General features: G+C 43.0%; 1 protein-coding gene across 1 annotated transcript; it reads right to left on the bottom strand.

Annotated features, from left to right (window-relative positions):
• Positions 1-209: 209 nt before the first annotated feature.
• RAD50 (RAD50 double strand break repair protein) lies at positions 210-21,550 on the bottom strand. Its single transcript, XM_065690333.1, has 26 exons — positions 21,454-21,550; positions 20,244-20,414; positions 19,364-19,447; positions 18,973-19,124; positions 18,148-18,333; positions 17,798-18,002; positions 17,196-17,324; positions 16,186-16,351; positions 15,839-16,032; positions 15,077-15,283; positions 14,161-14,343; positions 13,800-13,957; positions 12,808-12,983; positions 12,152-12,389; positions 10,627-10,816; positions 9,652-9,778; positions 9,286-9,479; positions 8,891-9,001; positions 8,243-8,335; positions 8,049-8,162; positions 7,213-7,340; positions 6,176-6,400; positions 3,228-3,313; positions 2,670-2,812; positions 991-1,124; positions 210-561 (listed from the first exon to the last, which is right to left on the bottom strand). Exons 2-26 carry the CDS (start codon positions 20,370-20,372, stop codon positions 375-377), a joined length of 3,939 nt encoding a protein of 1,312 aa, XP_065546405.1. The 5' UTR covers positions 20,373-20,414; positions 21,454-21,550; the 3' UTR covers positions 210-374.
• Between the last annotated feature and the right edge of the window lie 1,632 nt (positions 21,551-23,182).

The following is a 23,182-nucleotide window of genomic DNA, read 5'->3' as shown; positions in this document are numbered from 1 at the left end:
GCACTGAAAAACATCAGCTATTGAGATGCAGAATCAGACCTCTGCTGTTGCTGGGTTTTGTCTCTTTTGGAGCAGATGCCCAGACCCTTTAGGTGTCGGTGACGGTACCACGAAAGTGAGGGGTTCAGCACAAGCTGGTCCTGCGGCTGCCTCTGTCCGTGGTGCTTAACGGGTCCAGATTGTGGTGATCCTTAGAACCCAGACACAGATTTATGCAAAAGCTTGGAAGTTTAATAGTTTCAGGTTTCAGCTAAAATTGTTACAAACCCTCAATAACATATCATACGAAGGAACTATATTTTCAGGTGCCTTCGTATGACCCCTTACAGAGTCAGGCAGCCAAGCCAGTCTGTAACATGTAATTACATAAATTCCTAATGAACGTACGAGCCCAGCGAGCTCGCACTGCATTTTATGATCTCAGAGCACTGGTCCACGCTCTTCCTTATCCTGTAGAAAGCTTCCACGCATTCAGAACGGACCAGGAGTTCAACAAAATCCTCATCGTGAGTTATCACCAGAAGCTGAAAGTTACGCTGTTGGGAGCGGCTTCTTATTATCCTACAAAGAGATATTGTTTAGTATTTATTTAATAGTATTTATTGTTTAGTATTTATTTAGTATTTAATAAATAAATTAATTAGGTGCTAGTGATTAATTACTAGTCCTAGGTTTAGAGGACTTGTAAAAACAGAACGACAGTATTTAACTATTGATAAAAATATCTGGGGATCAAAATGTTTAAGTATTGGCAATGAATGACGAGGACCATCGAGCAACTTTTTTACCCACATAAAAATCCTTAAATTATTTAAGAAACCCCTTTTCCTTTCCAGATAAAGGAGAGGGAACCTAAACCCACTGCTCTGCATGTGTATTTGCAGATGCTAAGGGAGATAACACCAGCTTAAACTGTAATTAACTTCTGCCAACTGCTAGTAACGCTTAAAAAATACCCATCCTTAATGTTCTCAAGAAGAGATCACTTACTCCGTGAGGGCATGCGCAAGAGACTCGATGTTTTCTCGATCAAGGTTGGTAGTAGGCTCATCAAGTGCCAATATGCCGCAGTTGAGGCAGAATGTTTCTGCCAGAGCTAGGCGGATAATAAGAGAAGCGAGCACCTAAGGGGAAAAAAATCAACACCAAATCAACACCAAAATCTCACTCTTCAAAGTGTTTGCAGAGGATCTACATGTAACATACTCTTCTTAATGCCATTACAAACCACGGGTGAAGTTTCCATAACGATGTGCTGATAGTTCATAAAATGTCAGTAATTAGTGACTGAAAAACTACATTAAAACTTCAAGCTTGAATTGAAAGATCTGGTCTGCGAAGTGTGTTGGAAAAAATACCAGAGCAGTCAAAATTGGAGAGATACTGGAAGTGAGGATTCCAACCTGAGGTAACGATGCCCCATCACCACCTTGCTCTATTCAAGCCCCACCATAACACATCAGGGACAGGGGAAATTCGTACGGGTGGCACTAGGTTTGAGCTACTGACCTGCCGACGTCCTAAACCTGAACACAGGAGGATTTACCACCTTACACGTTAGCTTTGTGTTATCATACCTAAATCACACTGCTACGAGATCTCCTGAACTAGTGAAAACTACAGAACCCTCGATGGAAACTGTGCTCTCAAAAATACTTTCCAATGATCACAACTGCTGGCATCACACTTCACGATCAAAGAATTCTCAGAATATAAGCTAAGAAACTGTGAACAAGTTTCACTCTCATTTACATAGGACTCTAACGTAACATCCTAGAATACTTCAGGAGAGGACACATTTTTTGCCTATAGTGCTGTTTTAGAAGGTTTGGATTTCCCCTAGAATTTGTATGGAATTTTCAAACCCAAGTAAGTACCTACACTCATGTGGGATTTAATTTGACAGCATCTGTCATATTCAAGCAACCATACATTATTCACCTTCTGATGAAACATCCTTTCATGACTCTACTGCTGTGTGCACTTAAAGGTATTGTGTATAATTTTGTTTCATTCCTCGATTTCATTTTCTACTACTGCCTCTACCATCTGGTCATGGAAAAGGCCTGGCTCCCAAGAAACGGACTGGGCAGAGAATGGAGGGAGAGCAGACTAAGGAAGAAGACTTGGGGGTGCTGACTGACAAGGAGCTTAACATGACCCAGCAGTGGGTATGGTGTGCTATTTGGTGACATGAACTGAAAAGTTACGTTGAGCAGCAGGAGACAGCAGCATAACTTGGAGAAGAAGAGGTTTTACCACCCTTAGAGGTAGATGCAGCTGTGAAAAGAAGACCAAGGGCAGCCCTCAGGACATCAAAAATAAAGGAGCAAGTCAACAAACCTGAAGCTATGGGAACCTCAGTGGTAACTAGCAAGAGACAGACTGGGAGGATTTGAACTTGAGGAGAGGGAAGTTGAACTCTTCACTCCTGCAGGACTTAGACCGGTTCTCAACTGAAACAACAGATTCTGGCACCCCAAAATAGGGTTCAGAGGTTCAGACTCATATATTGCATAGTGAGTAAAATCCAGACACGGTGAAGGGAAGCTGCACAGAACTGTAAGTTACAGTTGGAGCCACTTGCTCTCCAGGGTCACTCAGAACACATTCCTCTCCTGCATTCACCTGCAAGTTTTTACTTCATATTGAAAAGCAAATGCTATTACCTTCTGCCCAGCACTACACCTTCCTCGCATATCCAGCGCTGTACCTCCCTTTACCATTACCACTCTGTAATTGTAATTTCTTCTTTTATCAGAGGCTGAGGCATTCTCATCGGCATCAGAGCGAATTTCTATGTACTCAATATCTGAAAACGGGAAGGAGACAGTTTTCACATTATTAAAAACACCCCAGGTTACCAGGAGGTGAGAGGTCCAATATGCAGCAACCACAAAAGCTCGATTCAGAACTCCCACCAATAGCTACATCTCTGAAAGGAGTTTTTCCTAAATTGAAAGAACAAACTTGTGCAGTTCCTCTGCTTCAACGGAACTTTACCTTTAGAAAACATGGGAAAGGGAAAATCAACCCTACTTATCCTGTAACTTGCACATGTGTAATAAAAAGATTACAGTGGTGAACAACAGACGCAGCCTTTAGAATGAAACCAACTGGGTTTAGATCCTGGATTTTCCATGTTTTGAAAACTCTCTTCCACCTGCAGTGCTCAGTATCAAAGAGACACCTATGGGCAAAGCTAACACAGTCAGAACCGCACGTACCTTGTCCTCTGTAGGTGTTTCGCCAAAGTTCACGGATTATTTTGTTGATTTCTTCCATCTTCATGCTGTGAAATGTCATTATTGCTCTAAAACAACAACAACAACAAATGCAAACTGTTAAAGCTGTGACCATGGGCTGCCAGGGACGGGAGGCACCTTAAGGAAGGCAGCAGCTCCCTTTCCAATCCCTAAATACTTGCACTAAAAATACAATAAATACGAGTTCAATTTGAATGCAGAAGTACCTAAAGACTAACACACAACTGCATAAATAACTCTGCTCTCACAACCAGCTCAGTCTCAAGAAGCAGCAGCGTCATGAAGACAAAAAGATTTGCAGTCACTCAACAGAGAGCAGCTTTACCTGCATTTCCAAGAGATAATTTATGAGGTATATTTAAGACTGACACCAGGGAGATGAATCTGATGTTTAAGCTTCCAAAACAGCAGCACTGTTCCTCCTTGGTGCAGTCTCCCAGCAATGCAAATAACTGGGTCTCCATAGGAAAGGAGAGTGGAGAATTCTTGAGACTGTAACTTATAATCACCCAAAGAGACATTCTGACTAGAGCTGCCTTTCTCTTCAGCAGCAAGAGGAACATAGGAAGTCACTATTACCAGTTTAATTCCCCTGCTTAATGTATCAACATGACTTTAGTTCAATGATAGACAAACTCCTTATGAAAGCATTCAATAAAGGACAGGATGCCACATTCCTAACTTGGCTATTTAAAGCCAAAAGTACTCTGTAATGAAAAAATATGGTGGAAACAAAATATACTTCTGAAATGGACTTTTACATAGGCTTTTCCTACTTGCCCTCTTACAGGAAATATTTCTGCCTCTTCTGGGGAATACTGAAGAATCAACTCCAATAGGATTTGTTAAGTCCGAAGAAAGAAGACCGTGTTTTCAACTGTTTACTTTGTCAAACCCAAGAATGCATTCCTCATCAATATTTATCATAAACCTCTAAATATTAAGTCAAAGAATGCATTCCTCATCAATATTTATCATAAATCTCTAAATATAAAGTCAATAAAGATGATCAAGTGATAGCACAGAACACCCGAAAAGTCAGTTTTCCCAGCTACAGAGACAGCTTTCAATCTCTGGCCATTAGAGTTAACATTTCGTCTCACCGATCTTTGAGACGATTACCAATAAGTGATGCTTATCTATTCTTCTTGAAATTACCAGACTGGTTTCCTGTTTTGCCTTAAATAGGAACAATAGATGATGTGATACCATACAGAAAGATTCTGAATTCTAAAAGGGAAGTTCTTGGAGTGCATTTCCATTTAAGCTGAAAGGGAAGAATTATGCAAGCTCTGAACAATTTAGATCTTCACAAAATACATTATGGCTTAGCTTACATTTTAATTCTATGTCTAATCTTATCTAATCATTAAAACTGCTCAAAACAGGATTCCTCTAGACCATCTTTTCAACTTGGGAAGTTCTCATCTGCTTAGTTTCTCTTCATAACCATCATGCTGTATGCTCAACCACACTACTGCTCTTCCGTGCTTCTCTTTCTGGACCCTTTTTAATACAGGAGGCCAAAATTCCATGCTCTGTTCAAGGCAAGGGTGTGCTGGGAATTCATACAGTGCCCAAATGCTTCTTTCCTTTCTTTTCTCATTTTTGTTCCTAGTATTTACTTCATCTTTCTGTCACTGAGAACCAGTTTTGTATTCCCTAAAGCGTATCCACTGACTCCAATATCCTTCCCCATTGCCCACCAAGCTGCAGCACCTCACTGCAATTCCATTGTAATTGAACATTCAGGGGGGTTTAGGGAGCCGTATCTTTTACTTTGTATATGTTTACAACTGAGGAGATGCTATTTTTGGCCACTCAGCCAAAGACTAGAAAACCAGCTTCCAGAGGAAGCAGAAACAATCACAAAGCTGACTACTCTTTCCATCAAATGCAAGACCTGCTGCCTTTGATCTTGCCTTCTCTAATACAAGCACAGAACCACCCACAGCGGAAACAGGGGAAAGCCACCTCTATATTGTAATATTCTTTCATGCAAACACAATTGTTTACCTCAGAAGACCACGGGGGACAAAAAATCTACCTGGTGCATCTCATTTGTGTCAAGATAGGACCAGAAGATGCTAAAATATACTGCTATAGAAATGGAAGAGTATGAGAGACTATGCAAGAAAGACATGGGTTAATAATGAAGGATTTAAACCCAGATTCCACCTTGCCTTAACTCGTACTGTGGAGCATTCTGAGATAACGTAAGACAGACTTTTAAGAACACATTCTCCCCATTAGCCATCACAAATCCTGTAACACTTTACTTCCCTCACAACCAAAACCCACCAAAAGCACAGGCGGAAAGGAAAAGCACCAGCAATTCTGAGAGACACACAAAAGTGTCCTAAAAATGCCTTCAAAAAGCTACAGAGGAATAGGGACAGAGGAATAGACACCGGCTCCACTGCCTCTTCCATATGAAAACTGAATTTGAATGGTTTATTGTCTGGATGCTCTCTAACCACCACTCAAATATGAGTCCTAACACGTACAGCCATAACTCAAAATAGGTCCTACAGAGAACTGAGAGTAAATTCATAATGATCACTAGACTTATCTACTACTCTATTACACTCCAATTACTGACATCAACACATTTACTATATGTACATTAGATACATTAGCTTACAATTTTCCTGCATCCTACCAATCCTGTCCAGTTTGTAGCATATTCTCATTAATTTGCTTTAAAAGTTGTACCGTGTTACGTTATGTTAATATTTAAGTGCCAGATTTTATAAAGAGAAATCATTAAATATCTCCAAAACTTGTACTGATTTCCTGTTTCTAAGTTACCCATGGAAGTCCAACACTGAAGCTGCTTTTGGATCAAGGTTATCATTAGTAATAAAGATGAAAACGTTGAAGAATCGCCCTCAGATGACAAGACTTACTTATCAAGAGCCTTGTAATAAAGGTCCAGGTCTTTGTTCACTAGCTCTGTTGTTCTCATGACAATCATCATGTCCCTGTATTTTTCCTCTGCATCTTTGAATTGTGGCTCTTGAAGTTCCTTTTTAAACCGGACAATCTCCTCCTCAAATCCACGTTGTCGACCAAGGGCAACATGATGGTTTCTTTTCAGAGATTCGATTTTCTCCTCTAGGTGTTTCTGTTCACTGTGAAACCATAACTGACATGTAAGTCTTTTGTATTGAGTGTTTCACAATTTATCAGTCAGGGGTCTAAGTTGGAGTTGATGCAGGTGGCTCATTTTATTGTATCTATAAAGTCTGTGACAGTTAAAATTACAGTACTAAGGTCACTGAAATGAAGACATCATTGAAATAAAGGCATTTTTAACTTTGGGAAGAACATTCAAATCACTATTGTGAGTGGGAGAAGTTACAAAGCTCAGATGCCAAAGTGCTGTATGTAGAAACATACAAATAATTCATTTCAGAGATGGAAGTAAATTAGGATGCTGAACAAAATAAGATGAATTAATTGAGTAACCCCTAGAAAGCTAAATAAATAGTTCACATGGAAGCACCAGCAGAGGCCTAATTCCTTTTCAAAAGTGTTTATTATCAAAGCAATTAGTATTAAACTACTGAAGTAAATACAAGCTTTTCTGCTGAGACCTACACAAGCAGACTGCAAATGACAACTAAATATTCTGATCCAGAGACATGAGTTACTTTTACATGTGGATTTAGCAATGGAATTCGTTAAAAAGATGGCTTAGATTGGAACAGGTATGGACATACGTGCACTTACGTGCATTGCTAGCCAGAAGTACTATGTAGTTCACTCATTTATGTTGTCCTCATGGGGGTATTACACAAATGTGAATTTGAAGGAGGAAGTGCTCTACATGAATGGGGAGAGAAGTGGACCAGGAAACCCACTAAAAACACAGTGAACATCACATTCAGACACCCAGTGAATTCTTGTGCTGAGCATGCCTTGTTCTTTTGAAGACACTTACTTTTTCATTTCCGGGACTTTCATTTCTCCCATCTCCCTCACAAGTTGCTTTATATTGTCTTCAACATCTTTGAGCTCTTCATTCCGTTTCCTCAAGGTAAGATTATCCTGCAGCCACCTTTCCTGTATCTGTCTCCACAGAAAGCAAGAAGTTGTATGATGCTTCAGTAAATTGATTCTCAATTACACAATATGAGTTCTGCACAACTCTAAAGCATGCTGCAAGCATAGACTAACCGGTGACAACAAAAATTATTGGAGTGAGAACTCACCTTGTGCTGGAAATACGGTAGAAAGGAAACTAGCAGTATTATTTCATATTTCAATCTCACATAACAGTATTTATTGTCAAAGGTTAACGGATTTACTGTCACAGAGTGATCCTGTGTGTGACTATTACTCAATGTTTCAAACGGGGCAGTAATTTAGTCCCCCATGTCGGTTCTGTTAAGGCAGACAGTAAGAGGTGGGGTAGAACGGGGAAAGACATCTTTCCTGTAAAGAATGTAAACAGCATTTGAAATACATACACAAGAACTTCAAGTACATGACAAAACCGGGAGGAAGTAGCAGCTTGTGGTACCTGCAGTTCAATACCTCACTTCAGAGGGCAGGCATCCTCCACATAAAGGTTTTTAAAATGCATCTGCTTTTGTATATACAAATCCCAAGCCTTTTTCCAGCCTAATGCACAGAGAGCAGCTATTCTAAGACCTGATCAAGTAAATCAAGAGAAGACAAACTTTGCACCACCACGGACCTAGGCAGACTTAAACCAAACCCAGAAATTAGTTCAAACTATGCAAAAATACATTTACTCTAAACCAACGCATCTACCTTTTGAGTGTCAATATCCTGTCGAATCGTTTCCATCTCTTTACTTATCTTTTCCTTCTGTTTCTCCCAGTCAGCTAACTGGGAATTCACTTCATTAAGTTCAGACTCCTTTTGCTAAAGAAATAAAACAGCGGACAGTTTAAACTCAGAAGTATTTCTGATGTCAACCCTTCATTGACTGGGGTTGAGGTTACCTTTTTATAGTCATCTCTTCCTTTTTGAATATAGTTTTCGATTTCTTTCACGTACTTGTTGATATCTTTAACTTTCTCATTTATGCCATTCATCTGCAGGGAAAAGATTTCAAATGAAATGCAGTCTTTTGTTCAAGAACTGACACCCCCTGTATCAAATATAAGATAACGCCACTGTCAAAATACAATTCCTTATCATAATTCCCTTTAATTTACGTATAAAGCCTTCAGCTTCTGAAACCCAGATGCTCCTTATCACCATGCAAATGTCTTCCAAAACAAATGGTAAATCACCCATCTGAGATTATACAAGAGCCACTTCACCTACGGAAAACATGTCTGCCTTTTAGCAAGCACAGGTTAGAGTCATCCTTCCTATTCCTCTTAGGTCTATTAGGAAGGGCTTCTTAATAGCAGCGGTCACTAAATATTGTCAAATGTCCTTTTGACAAGACAGCCAAAGGTTAATTACAATTGAGTTCATCTCCTGACCTAGTTATGTTCTTTTTCTTCCCCAAAAGCTCCACCAGTCTAAAGCACTCCCTAAAGTTACTGTGTCCTAAAAGCAAACTTGTCACCACAGCTTCCATCCATGCCTGAAAACCAACATATAACCTTATCTTCCAGTTAAGCCAAGAGCAAACAAACCTTATCCTGTGTTTCTTTATTACTCGTAGTCCTTTTATTCACTAGATCCTCCTTCTCCTGCTGCAGCTTTTCTAAAGTTGTATCCAAGGGAAGTACCTGTTCTTTTGCTTCCTGCAAAGGAGTTGGAGAAAATCCTTTTTATTTTCTTATTCCATTAAAGATCCATAAGTTTTCCAAGTGGTAAAAAAATTCATGTGGTTACTGAGTTCTTTTTGTGTGTGTTATAATACATGTGAAAATACGTATTACTAAATTCTGGACATTCGTAAAGATACGCAATAGCAGCACCTTAAAAATGCATCTTATTTTCTAGGATTACAATGTTAAATGTAACAGGATTCCAAGTTTTCTCCCAGAACAACAACGCTAAGAGGTAAATGATGACTATTTCCTACCTTGATCTCTCTGCATAAGGCCTGAACCTCGGTGCTTAACTCCACTGTTTGCTCCTCCAGCTGGTGACGACGCTGCATGTTGCTGGAAATCTGAAGCTTCTCTGCTTTAAGCTCATTAACGGCGCTCTTCAGCTGCTGGATCTGATTTTGTTGGTCTTGCTTCAGCTTCTGGTTTAACTCAATTTTACCAGTAACTGCAGACGAAAACAGACACCGAGAGAAACAATCTGTTATTACAAACATCTTCCTCATCAAAAGTCGAGCCTAAATCAAGCCAAAGCAAGCATTAAACTAAAATGTTAATGGCAGGAAGCTTGGAACGTTCTTTTCAATGCGAAAATAAAATACCAGTCTTGTAGGACCTACCTGTATCCCACAAGTGCTTTTTCTCTTGTTTTTCTTGGCTTACTTGTAGAACAGTTCTACTTAAATCGACCCCTAGCAGCTTAGCCTCCTGCTGAGCAATTTTACGTTCAACATCCCTAATATCAGTCTGAAAGTATGAGGAAAAGCACTATTACTATTGTAGTAGTATTCAACAATGTATTTTTCATCTCTGGCACACAACAACATGATTGGGGGTGAGGCACAGGACTCAACGTGTTCACATTTATCCCTGCTGCTGGAGCAGTATCACATCAGTATCAGGAAGGTTCTGTCAGCCACAGGCTGCTGGTATCTGGAATTCCGATTTGTGGGAGGAAAACAGCCAGTGTGGATGGGCAGGCTTTAGACACCCCAAGTCCACCACAGAACAGTTACATGGGCTACCCATCCCTGTGACAAGAGAACCATTGGAGCCTCAGGAGCTGCTGCCACTTGTGAAGTGCTCTCAGTCCTTTGCCTGGCTCCAGGCTCTCTCATGGTTCTTGGTGAAGCCAAGATTTTGTGTTGGTAATACAGGCATGCAGACTGTCAGAATAATAACAGTGTAGGATCATCCATTCCCCTTCCTCATATGGCACGGAATGAGGAAGATGTGACATGATCTCAGAAAGTACATAGAGTAAAAGCTGAGAATACACTGAACTATAACGACTGCGAGGACTGAAACACACTTTGGTGTACTTCCAGTCATGCTCCAATTCTGGATTATGCCTTTCTTCCCAGTTACTATAGCACAGAATTGAATCAGAACTCAAGGGACATTGTGGTCCTCAGAAGAAAAAATCATTGCATAAAGCTTGAAGCTTTATTAGCACCAAGCTCACCTCTCCTATGCTGTCTTTGAAAGTATTTTTACTTTGCTTCAAAAGCCAAAACCTCAAAGTTTTGTCACATTATTGAATAACTACATTAGTGAATAGCATTCGATATAGTAAAAGGAATTACCAAACATACCTGGTACCTTTCCATTAGAGTTATATCCTGTAAACGTGCCTTAGCACCTTCCTCCTCAGACAAAGCTGTCTGCAAGAGCGATTCCTGTTCTTCTATCTCACCCTTCAGGCCTGTCAAATCCCTGTTTGCATTCTGTATCTTGTTCCTCAGGTCCGGTATGTCCCTCGCTTGGAGTTCAACCACAGTTTGCCTTGAATAAAACACAAACCCATCAAGTTTCCTTTGTCAAAATAGCAGCGCAAGTTCAAGACACTCAAGATCACAAAGTCTGTGGTAGGATTTAACAGCGGAAGACTAAATTTAGCCAATATAATTCCCTTAACCTCGCCCGTATTTGATGCAGCTGACGTTAAACACCCAGCTAAGGTAACACATCCCCCATTTTGGGTAAATGAGGGGAAATAAGCAAACAAAATCTCTTGGTTTTTAACTTAACTGCAGCAAGGGCCCAAGAGAGGGATGAAATCCCAAGTGCAAGGGTGCCCTCTTGTGAAGGAAAAGATTTCTTGAGGCTGGAGCATCCTCACTTCCTGGCAGGAAACCTGCAGACTCTGCCCTTACTCTGAATGCTGTCTGTATGCTAAGAGAAGAGAAAACCAGGACTCCGACCAAAACTCTTTAGGCCAAGTGTTATTTGTTGATGCTTTGGAGCCTGTCAGTATTTCCATAGCTTTAAAAATACAGACTAATTCAGCCTGGAAACTGGGAAATACCGCAGGCACCTTTCCTGCGCTTGTTAATGTTACCTACGCTTTGTGTTACCCTGCGTGTTCAAAACAACCCCCCACAAAACCACCCAAACCCAACATAAAAAGGTTAAGTAACTACAATAACAGAATTCACTCCCATCTATGGATTGTCTGTATCGGAGGCAGACATTCATTCCCAAATAATGGAGCTGCAGCAGAGTGAACCTCAAAGAAACGTAAATGGCATTTATGTTTTAATGGCGTTAGGGAAATCCACTATGAAATCCAGAGATGCCTTTCTGAAACAGGGTAGTTCATATAAAACTGCCAGTGCATATAAAACTACTGCTAAGGGAGATACAAATCAAGATATTATTCAAGGGTGTTTAACACAGGTTCAGCTCCCATTCTGGCTCTACAGACTTCCATTTCAGCTTTGTTAAGACATATATTTAAGGTGACGTGGTATAAAACACATTTCAGTAATGACGAAACCAGTCTGTCCATTTCGAATTACAAGGACAAGCAACAAGGAGGGGAACTGTGCCTCTATAGTGTAAATAATCAGTAGAAAATGAGCACAGAACTACTTTTTCTGTCCAACTCTCATGAGAAGCCCCAAACGACCAGAAATACCAGGAATATAAAAGAGTTTAACATTCAAGTCCAAATGAGTGGAGGACAAACGCTAGGAAGATACTTGACAACTGAGAGTTTCTGATGCATTAACAAGCACTAAAACCAATCCTCCTCGATGTCTGCATTACTTTTAATAATAAAACCCAAGGATTTGAAAGGAAACAGCTTGCACCAATCCGGGGCGCTAAGGACTTTACCTGAGTGGTTTCAGACTCATCATTTCATCGCGTTTCTTCTCTTTCCTTTTAAGCTCAGCCTCTGTTGACTTCAGTTTGTCTGGAGCAAGACGCAGCTTAGACTGCAGATCACTGATGACATCTTGCAGCTCGGCCTCTGTTTCAAACCCTCTCTGGCAAACCGGACAACACGACTGGTTCTCTTCCGTCAGCTGCGTGATGAACTGGGAATAAACGGCAGTGGCTCCCGCAAGCACGGCTGGGTTAAGAAGAAAAGGCTTTATGTTGACTAAACAGGGCATAATCAGATCCAATCTGTACTTACCATAAAAGAAGACAAAATTATAACCCATGAATCACACAGGCAGGGAACTGAAATGGCTCTAAGCGACCCGGTTGGAATTCTGTGCTGCCGCTGCTTTCAGCAGGCTGTCCTGAATCACCTCAAGTCCTCATCAACCTGAATTCTTCTATGAGTGTTTTATTAAACCATGCTCATCCCTCTGTGATCAACAGCGGAAGTGATTTAGGAAAACCCAGCAAGATGCAGTAAAACTCTTTCTCCAGTCAGTTTCTGTGCCTACTGTTTGCCCTGCACAAGCAATAGATCATCTCAGCACCCGTGGCTTACACTCGAAACAAGCTTTAGGAAAGGAAGTAGCTATATACGGAGGTACCTCGCTGTTTTGAGTTTTTCTCAATTTCATCCTGAAGCTTGTTCAGATCACTGTCGAAGTCTTGGCTTCCACACACTTCAAAGAGTTTCGCTTCATGAAGGGACAACTGCTCTTCCTTGTTTCGCAGCTCACTGCTGACGTAAGTTTTGTGATACTCTACTGACACCAGTCGCTTGCTGAAACATCAATCGATGCACAAATGCTTTTGTTACAAGACCCCAGCGATTTCAAACTGCTTAAGCCAAAACAAAGACCTGGGAAGTTGATCTGAAATTGATACCACAGAGCTGTTCACCAGCTCTTCTTTAGTGACGTTGCAGGGAATCCATAGCATCAATGTTTTATTAACCGAAGTACAGCATAAAGTGCTTCATTTTAATTCTCTTTTGTTTTATTGCTGCTTACTGATGAGAAGCTCATTTCTAGCAACAAAGCTATACAAAACTTCACAGAGTAATACAGTATCAGCTTTTTTGCCCCCTAGAACAATTACTGCTTATGAGATACTACTGAACCTCTTAAGCAAAGAATGCTAGCACCCTTCTATGCATGTTCCCCACTTCCTAATTATGCCATCTTCTCGTACTTAAAATCTTGGGGGTTTGTGTTGTGGCAGTGTAACGTGCATCATTACACACTGTGGTGATCTCTTCTTTCTAGCAAACTCCTCTACATAATCAAATGAAATCAGGACAACGTAATCACACGTGAACTTGTCATACACTCACCAAGTACTGTGACTTACAAGAAGGTCAGAAGATCAGCAGTCTCCACTATCTGCTTTTAGTGCTGCCTCTGACATGCTACAAATGTGATTTATTAACTAGCACAACCTGCGGCAGCCCTACGTTGCACAAATTCGGCAGGATGCTTTCCTTGATTTCTGCAGATAGCTAAATAAGCAATCATAAAGTAACAAGTATATTAAGCATATTAAACTTCCCAACATTTAAGTTCACTTATGGGTCATAATCAATGAAACTAATACGTACTTAAGGCTGGCAAGATTATCCCTCGTCTGATTAATCTTCCTATTTTTACTGTGAAGCCAGTCTTCAAGTTGGTTTTTATTTGGAAAGTATCCCAGCAGGGACGTCAGTTCCTCAGAATGTCTTGCTTTTACTTTTCTGATCTGCTCTTCTTTGTCTGCCTGGGGAAATGAAGCATTTTGAGTTAGGTTTTTGGTATCTTCAGGCTCATGTCACTCAATGTGCTCATGCAGTTAATGGCTTCTCTACAGTCAGACAGAAGCTTTACATATGATTGTTGCTAAACACCTGAAAAACACACAAATCTTGAGGCCCTGTATTAATTTTATGTCCCTGTCTCATGAGATCATGATAGAAAAATTACTTTGTCTTTCTTCAGCATCTCCATTTGGGTAATCGTTGTGGTATGTAGATTCAATTGTTCCATCTCTTGATCCAGCTTCCTAAGAGCTTTGTCCAGGTTTATTTTCTCATTCTGCAGAGTCCTTACTTCCAGTTCCAGTTGCTCTACATTGCTGCTCCTCTCAGTCTTCTCCAGCTCCTTTTCCTAAACAAAAGCCCAGAAGACTTACACAGTCAATGAAGTCCTAACTGAAGGTAACAGAAGAGAGCTCTCAAGCTGCCTGGCAGCAGTGTCATTGGCTGTTACAGGAATGACACAAGATTTGTACAGAATAGATGAAAAAGGACAAAGGCTGTGATGCTGGCATATTTTTCGGGCCCAGTAATCTAAGACTGGCTGATCTTACGACACTCCCCAGCTGTGGCTATTACCCTACTTATACCAAGCAGCATCACTCTATCCTATGTATGCAGTATAGAAAAACGAAGTAGGGAACAGTCCCTGTCCCAGACGGCACACCATCTTAACAGACAAAGCATAACAGAGGGGATTAAAAGGGCAAGAATGCAGCAGATGGAGTAAACATAGAATCATAAAACAGTTAGGGTAGGAAAGGACCTTAAGATCATCCAGTTCCAACCCCCCTGCCATGGGCAGGGACACCTCACACTAAACCATCCCACCCAAGGCTTCATCCAGCCTGGCCTTGAACACTGCCAGGGATGGAGCACTCACAACCTCCCTGGGCAACCCATTCCAGTGCCTCAGCACCCTCACACAATTTCCTCCTTAGATCCAAGCTAAACTTCCCCTGTTTAAGTTTTAACCCGTTACCCCTTGTCCTGTCACTACATCAAGAGGTTTTTGTTTGTTTTAGTGATAAAGCCAAAAGGTTTTACTTCAAACTCCTATAAAAGCTTCACAAAGATGAACTTACTGTCCTGGCAATCTCCTGCTCCAGCTCCAGAATTCTGTCTGAAAACCCCTCCAACTGCTGCAATTCATATTTCACATTCTTCAGCTCAACTTGTTTCTTCTCTTTAATGCCCGATTTCAGGTCAATGGTTTTTTCTAATCCAGTTTTCTGGTCTCTTTTTTCATCTATCTCCTTCTGTTTCATGGCTTCTTTTCGTGTAAATTCTCTCTGAAAGAAGTCAGCAACAATATACTCATTTTTTCACAGGGAAACACCATTTAAACACACTTCTTCACACAAGCGTGTGAATAGTCACCACTGTAATACCAGACATTGAAATACGCAGATAACTAGAACTTGTCAGGGATTTTCTGCTGAAATGTCTCCATAGGAAGATGCAGATGCATCACAGTGCAGTGTCCTGGGAGAGCAGCTCCATTCTGAAGATGACTTCAACAAACAGTTGCTCGTTTTTAAACCGGCTGTCCACTGTAATTCATCCTCAGGCTTTTTTAGCTTGTCAGCGATCCACGTGCCCGAGAGGGCTGCTAAGAAAAACCTATCCGAAGAACTGCCATCAGGTCACTTGATGACCACACCGAGTTCCAAAACTCATTTCCAAGGAAAGATTCACCCATTCACCCATAACAAAGAACTCTAGAAGGAAAACCAGCTTCATTTCCCTCCCACCATTCTTCCTCCCAGCACCATGAAGACATCTACAGACCAATATCACACTGCTAACCAATACTAACTCCACTACTAAACCAACAAAATTCTTACCACCAGATGCTGCGCAGCTTCTGTATCTCTTCTCTGCCTCTCCTTCAACAAGGTGTGAAAACTGGTAATGTGCCATTCATTAAAAGGTGTCTGCTCAAAACCATCTAGTTCCAGCTGTGCTGCCAAGGACTGAATTAATGAATCCCTCATGGACATGTGCTCTTGGTGACGATCTGCTTCCAGCTGAAGACGACCTTCACAAGACAACATGACACAAACGCTCAAATACCGAGGCAGAAGAAATACACTGAGGATTTAAAGTCAGTCGTGACCCATTTTCGGTAAGCTTTTGAAACTGGAATATGTTTTAAACACCACAAAAAGGTTAGAGATGAAGTCTAAAATACCTCGTTCAATAAGGAGCTCTGATTTCTCACTGTTAAACCTCTGGCATTCTTTAGTGGCTCGATCTAATTCCCGCTTACAGTCTAATAATCTCTTCTCCTTCTCCTTCACTGTCTTCTGGTGGCTCTGGTACCTATCCCTTAGTTGTTCATCTGTTCCTTGAAACACCTGTACAATGAATACAAAAAGTTAACTTGATTCTGTATTAACTACATTTATAAGCCAGTTATCGATGCTTTAGAAAACTTATCATTTTTACCATAACGCAATTCAAGAAATAGGAAATAAACGCCTCCCATCCAGAAGTTCCATATGAAGACATACACTGGGAAAACCTGAATGTGCTACAAGCAGAACTGGGAAAAGATCTATTTTTCTTAGCCTGGTAAAACAAATTCACCTAAATTCTTACCACCGAAGGATTTCTTCCCATTTAGCCAAATGGTTCTAAATGCCCCAGCACAATCTCAACAAAAGACTGATCATTATTTCTTATTTTAAGAGAAAGAAAGAAAAAATCTCCAGGGAAATGAGCAATATTCATGTCAGGAGACATCCCATAATGGTCAATCTGGCTGTCATCAACATATTGTGAGAGAGAAATATGCTGTTACCCACCACAGGGCATTGTTACCAATAATAACCACTTTTATGAAAACTTTATAGTATTTCCTGACAAGCCAGATGATGGAGAAAGAAAAAGTTACAAAAAGCCATTTAACCCAAATGCCACAGACACTAATACAGCTTTACTGAGCTGTATTTGCAGTATCTGATAACATCAAGTGAGTTACATGGGCTATGGAAATATTCCTCACCAACATCTGATGCACAACAGAACATTAACGCTTAGAGCGAGGCATCCCTGCCCATGGCAGAGGGCTTGGAACTAGATCATCTTAAGCTCCTTTCCAACCCAAACCATTCTGTGCCTCTACTTAGTTCACTGGATAGCAAAAGACAGACTGATTGCACAGCAGAAGGGATGACAGCATGGAATTTCAGAGGCAACCTTCTCCATCTTCTGTTGCAAATCCTGATTATCCTTCTCCATCTGCCGCCTCCTGCTCTCCAGGGCTTTGACGTCGTTGTCTATCCTCATGACCTTGGTGAGATTCTGTTCGACTGCTGCCAGAGAACTCTGCAAAGGGAAGAATGCTCCAAGTAAAACATCCCACAGCTGGTGAATCCCACAGTCTATTGCTCTACACAGCAGTCTACATGAGAAACTTTCACCTTATGAAGTATTTTTAAGAGCAGGGGGTTTAAGTTTTCGTTTAGTTTTCATTTTAGTTATAGGTTATCAGGGTTTTAGTTACCAGCTAAATCAGAGAAGGAGAGGTTTTAAATTAAGCTATAAAACCCCAACGCTGCTACAGAAATTTCCCAAAGGATGCTCTTAAACCTCCACTGACTGTTTACAGACTAGACCAGCACCTGCCAGGGCTGTTGAGGCAGGCTCGATTCTGCCTCAGAGCAAAGGATTAGATAGCGCAATATAAAAGCCTACGATCTCAATCAAGAAATTCATCGAGCTTTCCCACTTTTCTGTGTTCTTTAGTACTTATGTGCTGCTTTGTATCAAAGTCTTAACGGAATCATCATGGAAACTACCTTGAGAGGATCAAGCTGACTCTCAATTGCTTTTACGTTCTCCTTAGAAGCAGCCAGCTGAGCCTCTCTGTTGCTCAGATGATCCTGGATTTCCTGTGCTTTCTCTTGATTCTGTTTCAGGTATTTCAGCTCTGTCTGACACTCCTTTACTTTCAAGCTTTGTTTCTGCCGGACCTGACGGAGAGTTTCGAGTGCTTTAATATACCTGTAAACCAGACAGCATCTCAGATCCTATGGGCCATCAGTAACAGTGCACAAAACACCACCTTAGGCATCTTCATCAGCAGCTACATTATTAGGGAAGACAATTTCTTACTTAGGTGTTATTTAGTTACAGGAAAGAGAAAAACCTTGTTGCTGAGAAGATCTCATCAAACTTCTGCTTCAGGGCCTTCCCTTCACTTAATGGCCAGTTGGATTCTTCTTGGTGGCAGAAAATGACATTGTTGATCACTGATTTGGAAACACCAAGGGCGCTGATCATCTCTCGATCGATTTCAGCACACTTGGAGCTCAGGCTGACCTTCTCCCCGTGCCTATGTAGCACAGGTAAAGAAAACCCCCAAAGCAGTTACTAGCAAGCTCTTGTAAAAGCAATGAAGTGCATTTGAAACAGTGTAATCTCATTGGAACGTACTGATTAAAAATCTTAACAAGCTACCATTTTTAAGCATGTAATTACCATTTTCAGCCCATGCATTTAACACTGTCGGAGTCTGTACCCAAGGCTATCATTAGACATTTTATAGCTCCACAGAACCACCAGAGGGAATAGAAAAGATCTTGAATGCAGGGAACACACTTGTCAGAGAGTGGAGGGCAGAGTTAAACGTGGGCCCACAATGATCTGAAACTGCAAATGGTGCTGAAGGAAGCAATGCCTACATATAGCACACAATGCTACCTTCAAGCTGTATCATTATTAATAATGATCATTATTAACATCATTTTCAAAGAAATGCAAGTGAGCAGATAAGTATTTCCTAAAGTAGTGGCTATCAAATGGGGGAATTTCTTAATCAACTAATAAAGGGATATAACTACATCTTGTACATATATACACACTACATACTACTATATATACTACATACAATACTCTTGTCTTATACACAAAAACACACTAACCCCAAACTGATCTCCATGCCAAAGTAAGGAAGCAAACCTTGACAACTTACTTTGTTCTAGTAATGACAGATTCAAGGGTTTTAAATTCTGGTTTCTTGCTTTTCTGGGAACAAACCAAGGATCGCTGGACAGCTACGAGCTCTCCATTTACATCTCGAAACTGCAATCGAATCTGAGCTCGAACATCTGTTTCATTGGCAACCTTCAGTAGAAACAAAATACTGAGTAAGGGGAATTCTTGTCAATGCTCACATGCAAATGGACATTCCATGTGTGGATAATGTTCCGATGTCCCCCAGCTCCCTGTTTTTCCTGAAGCAACACAGTCAGCTCATGTCTACTTAGAACTTGAGCATCCCTGTTTCCATCACAAACCTGAGCGCAGTGAAATATTTTACCCAGAAATATACACACATTCAATCCAATCACTGTGACTTTTACCTTCGGATCGTGAACAAATGAGCTTCCTTTGGTGCCAGGAGGAAAATCTCCAGTGGATATGTATTTAAGACATTCAATGATAGTCTGTGAAAACAGAAATAAGTATAGAGTTATAATGGCAATTTAGAGTGAACAAGCTGGACTGCAGGCAAGCCCACCCAAATATTTACAAATGGGTTAAATATGAGAGGAGAGAGAAATATGGAACAACATTCTATTTCTTGAGTCTCATGAGAATATGGTCCTTTGCAAACTTGGTTTTAACCTGGATCTGGGTCAATTTTTTAGGCTGAGGAAGTTGGGGCTGTTCAGCCTGGAGAAGAGAAGGCTGCGTGGAGACCTAATAGCAGCTTCCAGTACCTGAAGGGGGCCTATAGGGATGCTGGGGAAGGACTCTTCGTCAGGGACTGTAGTGACAGGACAAGGGGTAACGGGTTCAAACTGAAACAGGGGAAGTTTAGATTGGATCTAAGGAGGAAATTCTTTCCTGTGAGGGTGCTGAGGCACTGGAATGGGTTGCCCAGGGAGGCTGTGAGTGCTCCATCCCTGGCAGTGTTCAAGGCCAGGCTGGATGAAGCCTTGGGTGGGATGGTTTAGTGTGAGGTGTCCCTGCCCATGGCAGGAGGGTTGGAACTGGATGATCTTGAGGTCCTTTCCAACCCGAACTATTCTATGATTCTATGACTCTACGAAAATATCAACCAGTGTCTGCAAAACCCAGGCACGAAAGCAAATCTCTAATAATGCTAAACACAGTATTTGCAGTGAACAGCAAGATTTTTGCAGTACCATTAATATCTTGCTGTAAAGATCACTATTTGCATTTTGAGGCCTTTTAGACCTATTTACAGTTCAAACCCATACATATGCCAAGCCTCACCGTTTTCCCTGCACCATTTGGTCCCACTAAAATAGTTAATGGATTAAAAAAGCTGATAATTTGTTTGTCCTTATCCTCCACACCAAAACTCCTCACTCCAAGGATACTCATTTTCTCGATCCGCGACATTTCTACAGCACTTCCTCTCCTCCAGGGTGAACGTTAAAAAGCCTGCAAAATAAAACCTTATGAGAAGTGCAGAAGGCAAAAATCACAGCGCCTCACTGAAAGCGGACAAGGCATCTTATGCAAGCATGAAATATTATAGCTGTTTTTAAAATCACAGCTAAGACTCTGCAGTAATGGCTCAAGTAACAGAGCAGATAAGGCAAAACTCCTGGGTTTTAACCAGAGAAGCTGTGGCTGCCCCATCCCTGGCAGTGCTCAAGGCCAGGTTGGACACAGGGGCTTGGAGCAAGCTGCTCCAGTGGAAGGGGTCCCTGCCCGGGGCAGGGGTTGGAGCTGGAGGAGCTTTAAGGTCCCTTCCAACCCAAACCAGGCTGGGGTTCTGTGATTTGTTTTAACCCGGAAAGCTAACCAACTCCTAAGTTATGAGCAGTGTCAAACTATCTATCACCGAATCGAGAACAGTGGCCAAAATTAAGCCATTATTCCACACCACAAAAGCCTCACACGTGCTTTCAGAATGCCCCAAATCCATCAGAGGCCCCAGTATTTATTCTCTTTAAAACTCCACTGCAGCACCGCAACACTGCGAGAGCTTCACCCCCGCCGCAGCTCCCCACAGGGCCGCATTCAAACGCTCACGGGACACCCAGATTAACTCTGGCCCGACAAGGGGGGGGGGGATAAAACCCAGGAGACAGCGCAGCCGCCGCCCCTGGCCAGCCCCCCCCTAAAGCCGCCCCTGGCCGAGGCGCACAAGTGCATTCCAAGCCCGCCTGCACGCGGGTCGGCGCCCACGCTGCGCCCCGACGGCTCCCCCGGTCCTGCCCCGGCCCCGCATCCTCCCGAGCCCCCGCCAGGCCACGGCTGCGGTCGGAGGCACCGGGCGGAAACGGGCACTTCCTGGAGCCCGCGGCGGGCAGAGGAGGCAGCGGGGGCTCCCCGCCCGGAGCCCGCTGCAGCGCGGGTCGGGGGGAACGGGACGGGACGTTCCGCAGGGAGCGGCGATGGCACCGCCGCGGCGGGGGCCGCTCCCCCCTCCCCGAGCCCTTTAATACCCCCCTAACGCCCCCAGCCCCGGCACCTCCGCTCGCCGCCGCCGTCCCGCGCTCCCCAGCAGCCACCGCGGCCGCCGCCGCTCCGCCCCGGTTCGAGACCGCCCCTCGCTGCGGGTGCCGCGGCCGCGCTCCGCGGAGCGCTCGTGTTGGCGAGGGAGGGCGGAGAAACCTCGGTCCCTCTGCTCCCAGAAGCGCGGCGTGGCTCGGGTTGAAGGGGCCTTAAAGCTCCTCCAGGTCCAGCCCCCGGCAGGGACCCCTTCCACTGGAGCAGCTTGCTCCAAGCCCCTGTGTCCAACCTGGCCTTGAGCACTGCCAGGGATGGGGCAGCCACAGCTTCTCTGGGCACCCTGTGCCAGCGCCTCAGCACCCTCACAGGGAAGAGCTTCTGCCTAAGAGCTCAGCTCAGTCTCCCCTCGGGCAGGTTCAAGCCATTCCCCTTGGCCTGTCCCTACAGGCCCTTGTCCCAAGCCCCTCTCCAGGTTCCCTGCAGCCCCTTTAGGCACTGGAGCTGCTCTCAGGTCTCCCCTTCAGGAGCCTTCTCTTCTCCAGGCTGCCCCAGCCCAGCTCTCTCAGCCTGGCTCCAGAGCAGAGCTGCTCCAGCCCTCGCAGCAGCTCCGTGGCCTCCTCTGGACTCGCTCCAGCAGCAAGCACTTTAATTAAAACCACAAAACAATTATAAAATTATCATTCAAGAGGATTTAAAACCAATGTTTTCAGGCTGCTGCTGTGGCTCCGTGTTCCCGCAGTGCAGGTACTGCAGCTGCGGCGCTGGAAAACTCCAGCTGGCTTCAGCTCCATCCCTCCCCCTCGGAGCAGACAGGTTGCCTGTTAGAAGACAAATCCCACAGCCCCATCATCAGAGTATTGTCACCCAGACAAGGCCTCTTGTTCGATTAAGGGATGAAGAGACCTGGCGGCAACTGTGTTGTGGGGAGCATGAGGCTGTGCCACTGAGCCCCACTTTCAAGGCAAATCTGTAGATCCCCAGCTCACTGCTTCTGCCTCAGAAACCACATTTCCGATGCTGGCTTTGATGTCCACTCATTCTGCCCTGAACCACAATGTGCCCTGAATCAGAGCCAGAATGGGACTGATGACCCTCATGCAAAAAGGTGGCACAGCATCATCGGAGCTGCCACAGCTACCTGGTGGGCCCTGGCAATGCCAGTGCTGTTGGCAGCGGTGTGTGCTCTAGTTTTTCCAGCGATAGGATGAGTCCTTGGGGCTGTGGGTTAGCGGTGGTTCACCATGACGCTGTTGGTAGTGTAAGTGTGATACATCCCTCTCACAGTGGCAGATGAGAGTCAGGAAATGGTTTACAAACCTGAGGTGCTTTTTGATCTGGTAATTCACCTTCCTCGGTAGGAAATCTACAACCCAAACTGTAGAAATTCCACATCAGTCTCAGTGCAGGAAGAGAATGTAGTCATGTATCTGTATGATTCCTCCACTTAGGTTTCATTTGAGGGGAACTTTCCCTTTAATCCATATGAAAAATAGGGAAAGAATGACTAACCAAGTGGTATAAGGTATCTTTGAATAGCAGGACTCAAGAAGTGTTGTTAGAATATATGAGATGTGTGAGGACCCTCTGCCACATCGCCCTCGCAGCGGTTGTGAGGCACAAGCATTGTGCTTCAGCTTCCTATTGTAGCAATTAATATGGGCCGCTGTGACCACTCAGATACCATTCTGATGCATGGAGTGTTCAACCCAGCCATGTGGCCTCCCATCAAGCAGAAATGTTTTACTTCG

Source organism: Lathamus discolor, chromosome 10 (genome assembly GCF_037157495.1).
Source record: "Lathamus discolor isolate bLatDis1 chromosome 10, bLatDis1.hap1, whole genome shotgun sequence".
NCBI lineage: Eukaryota > Metazoa > Chordata > Aves > Psittaciformes > Psittacidae > Lathamus > Lathamus discolor.
Note: the sequence above shows the minus strand (reverse complement) of the source record. Positions and strands in the feature narration are given on the sequence as shown.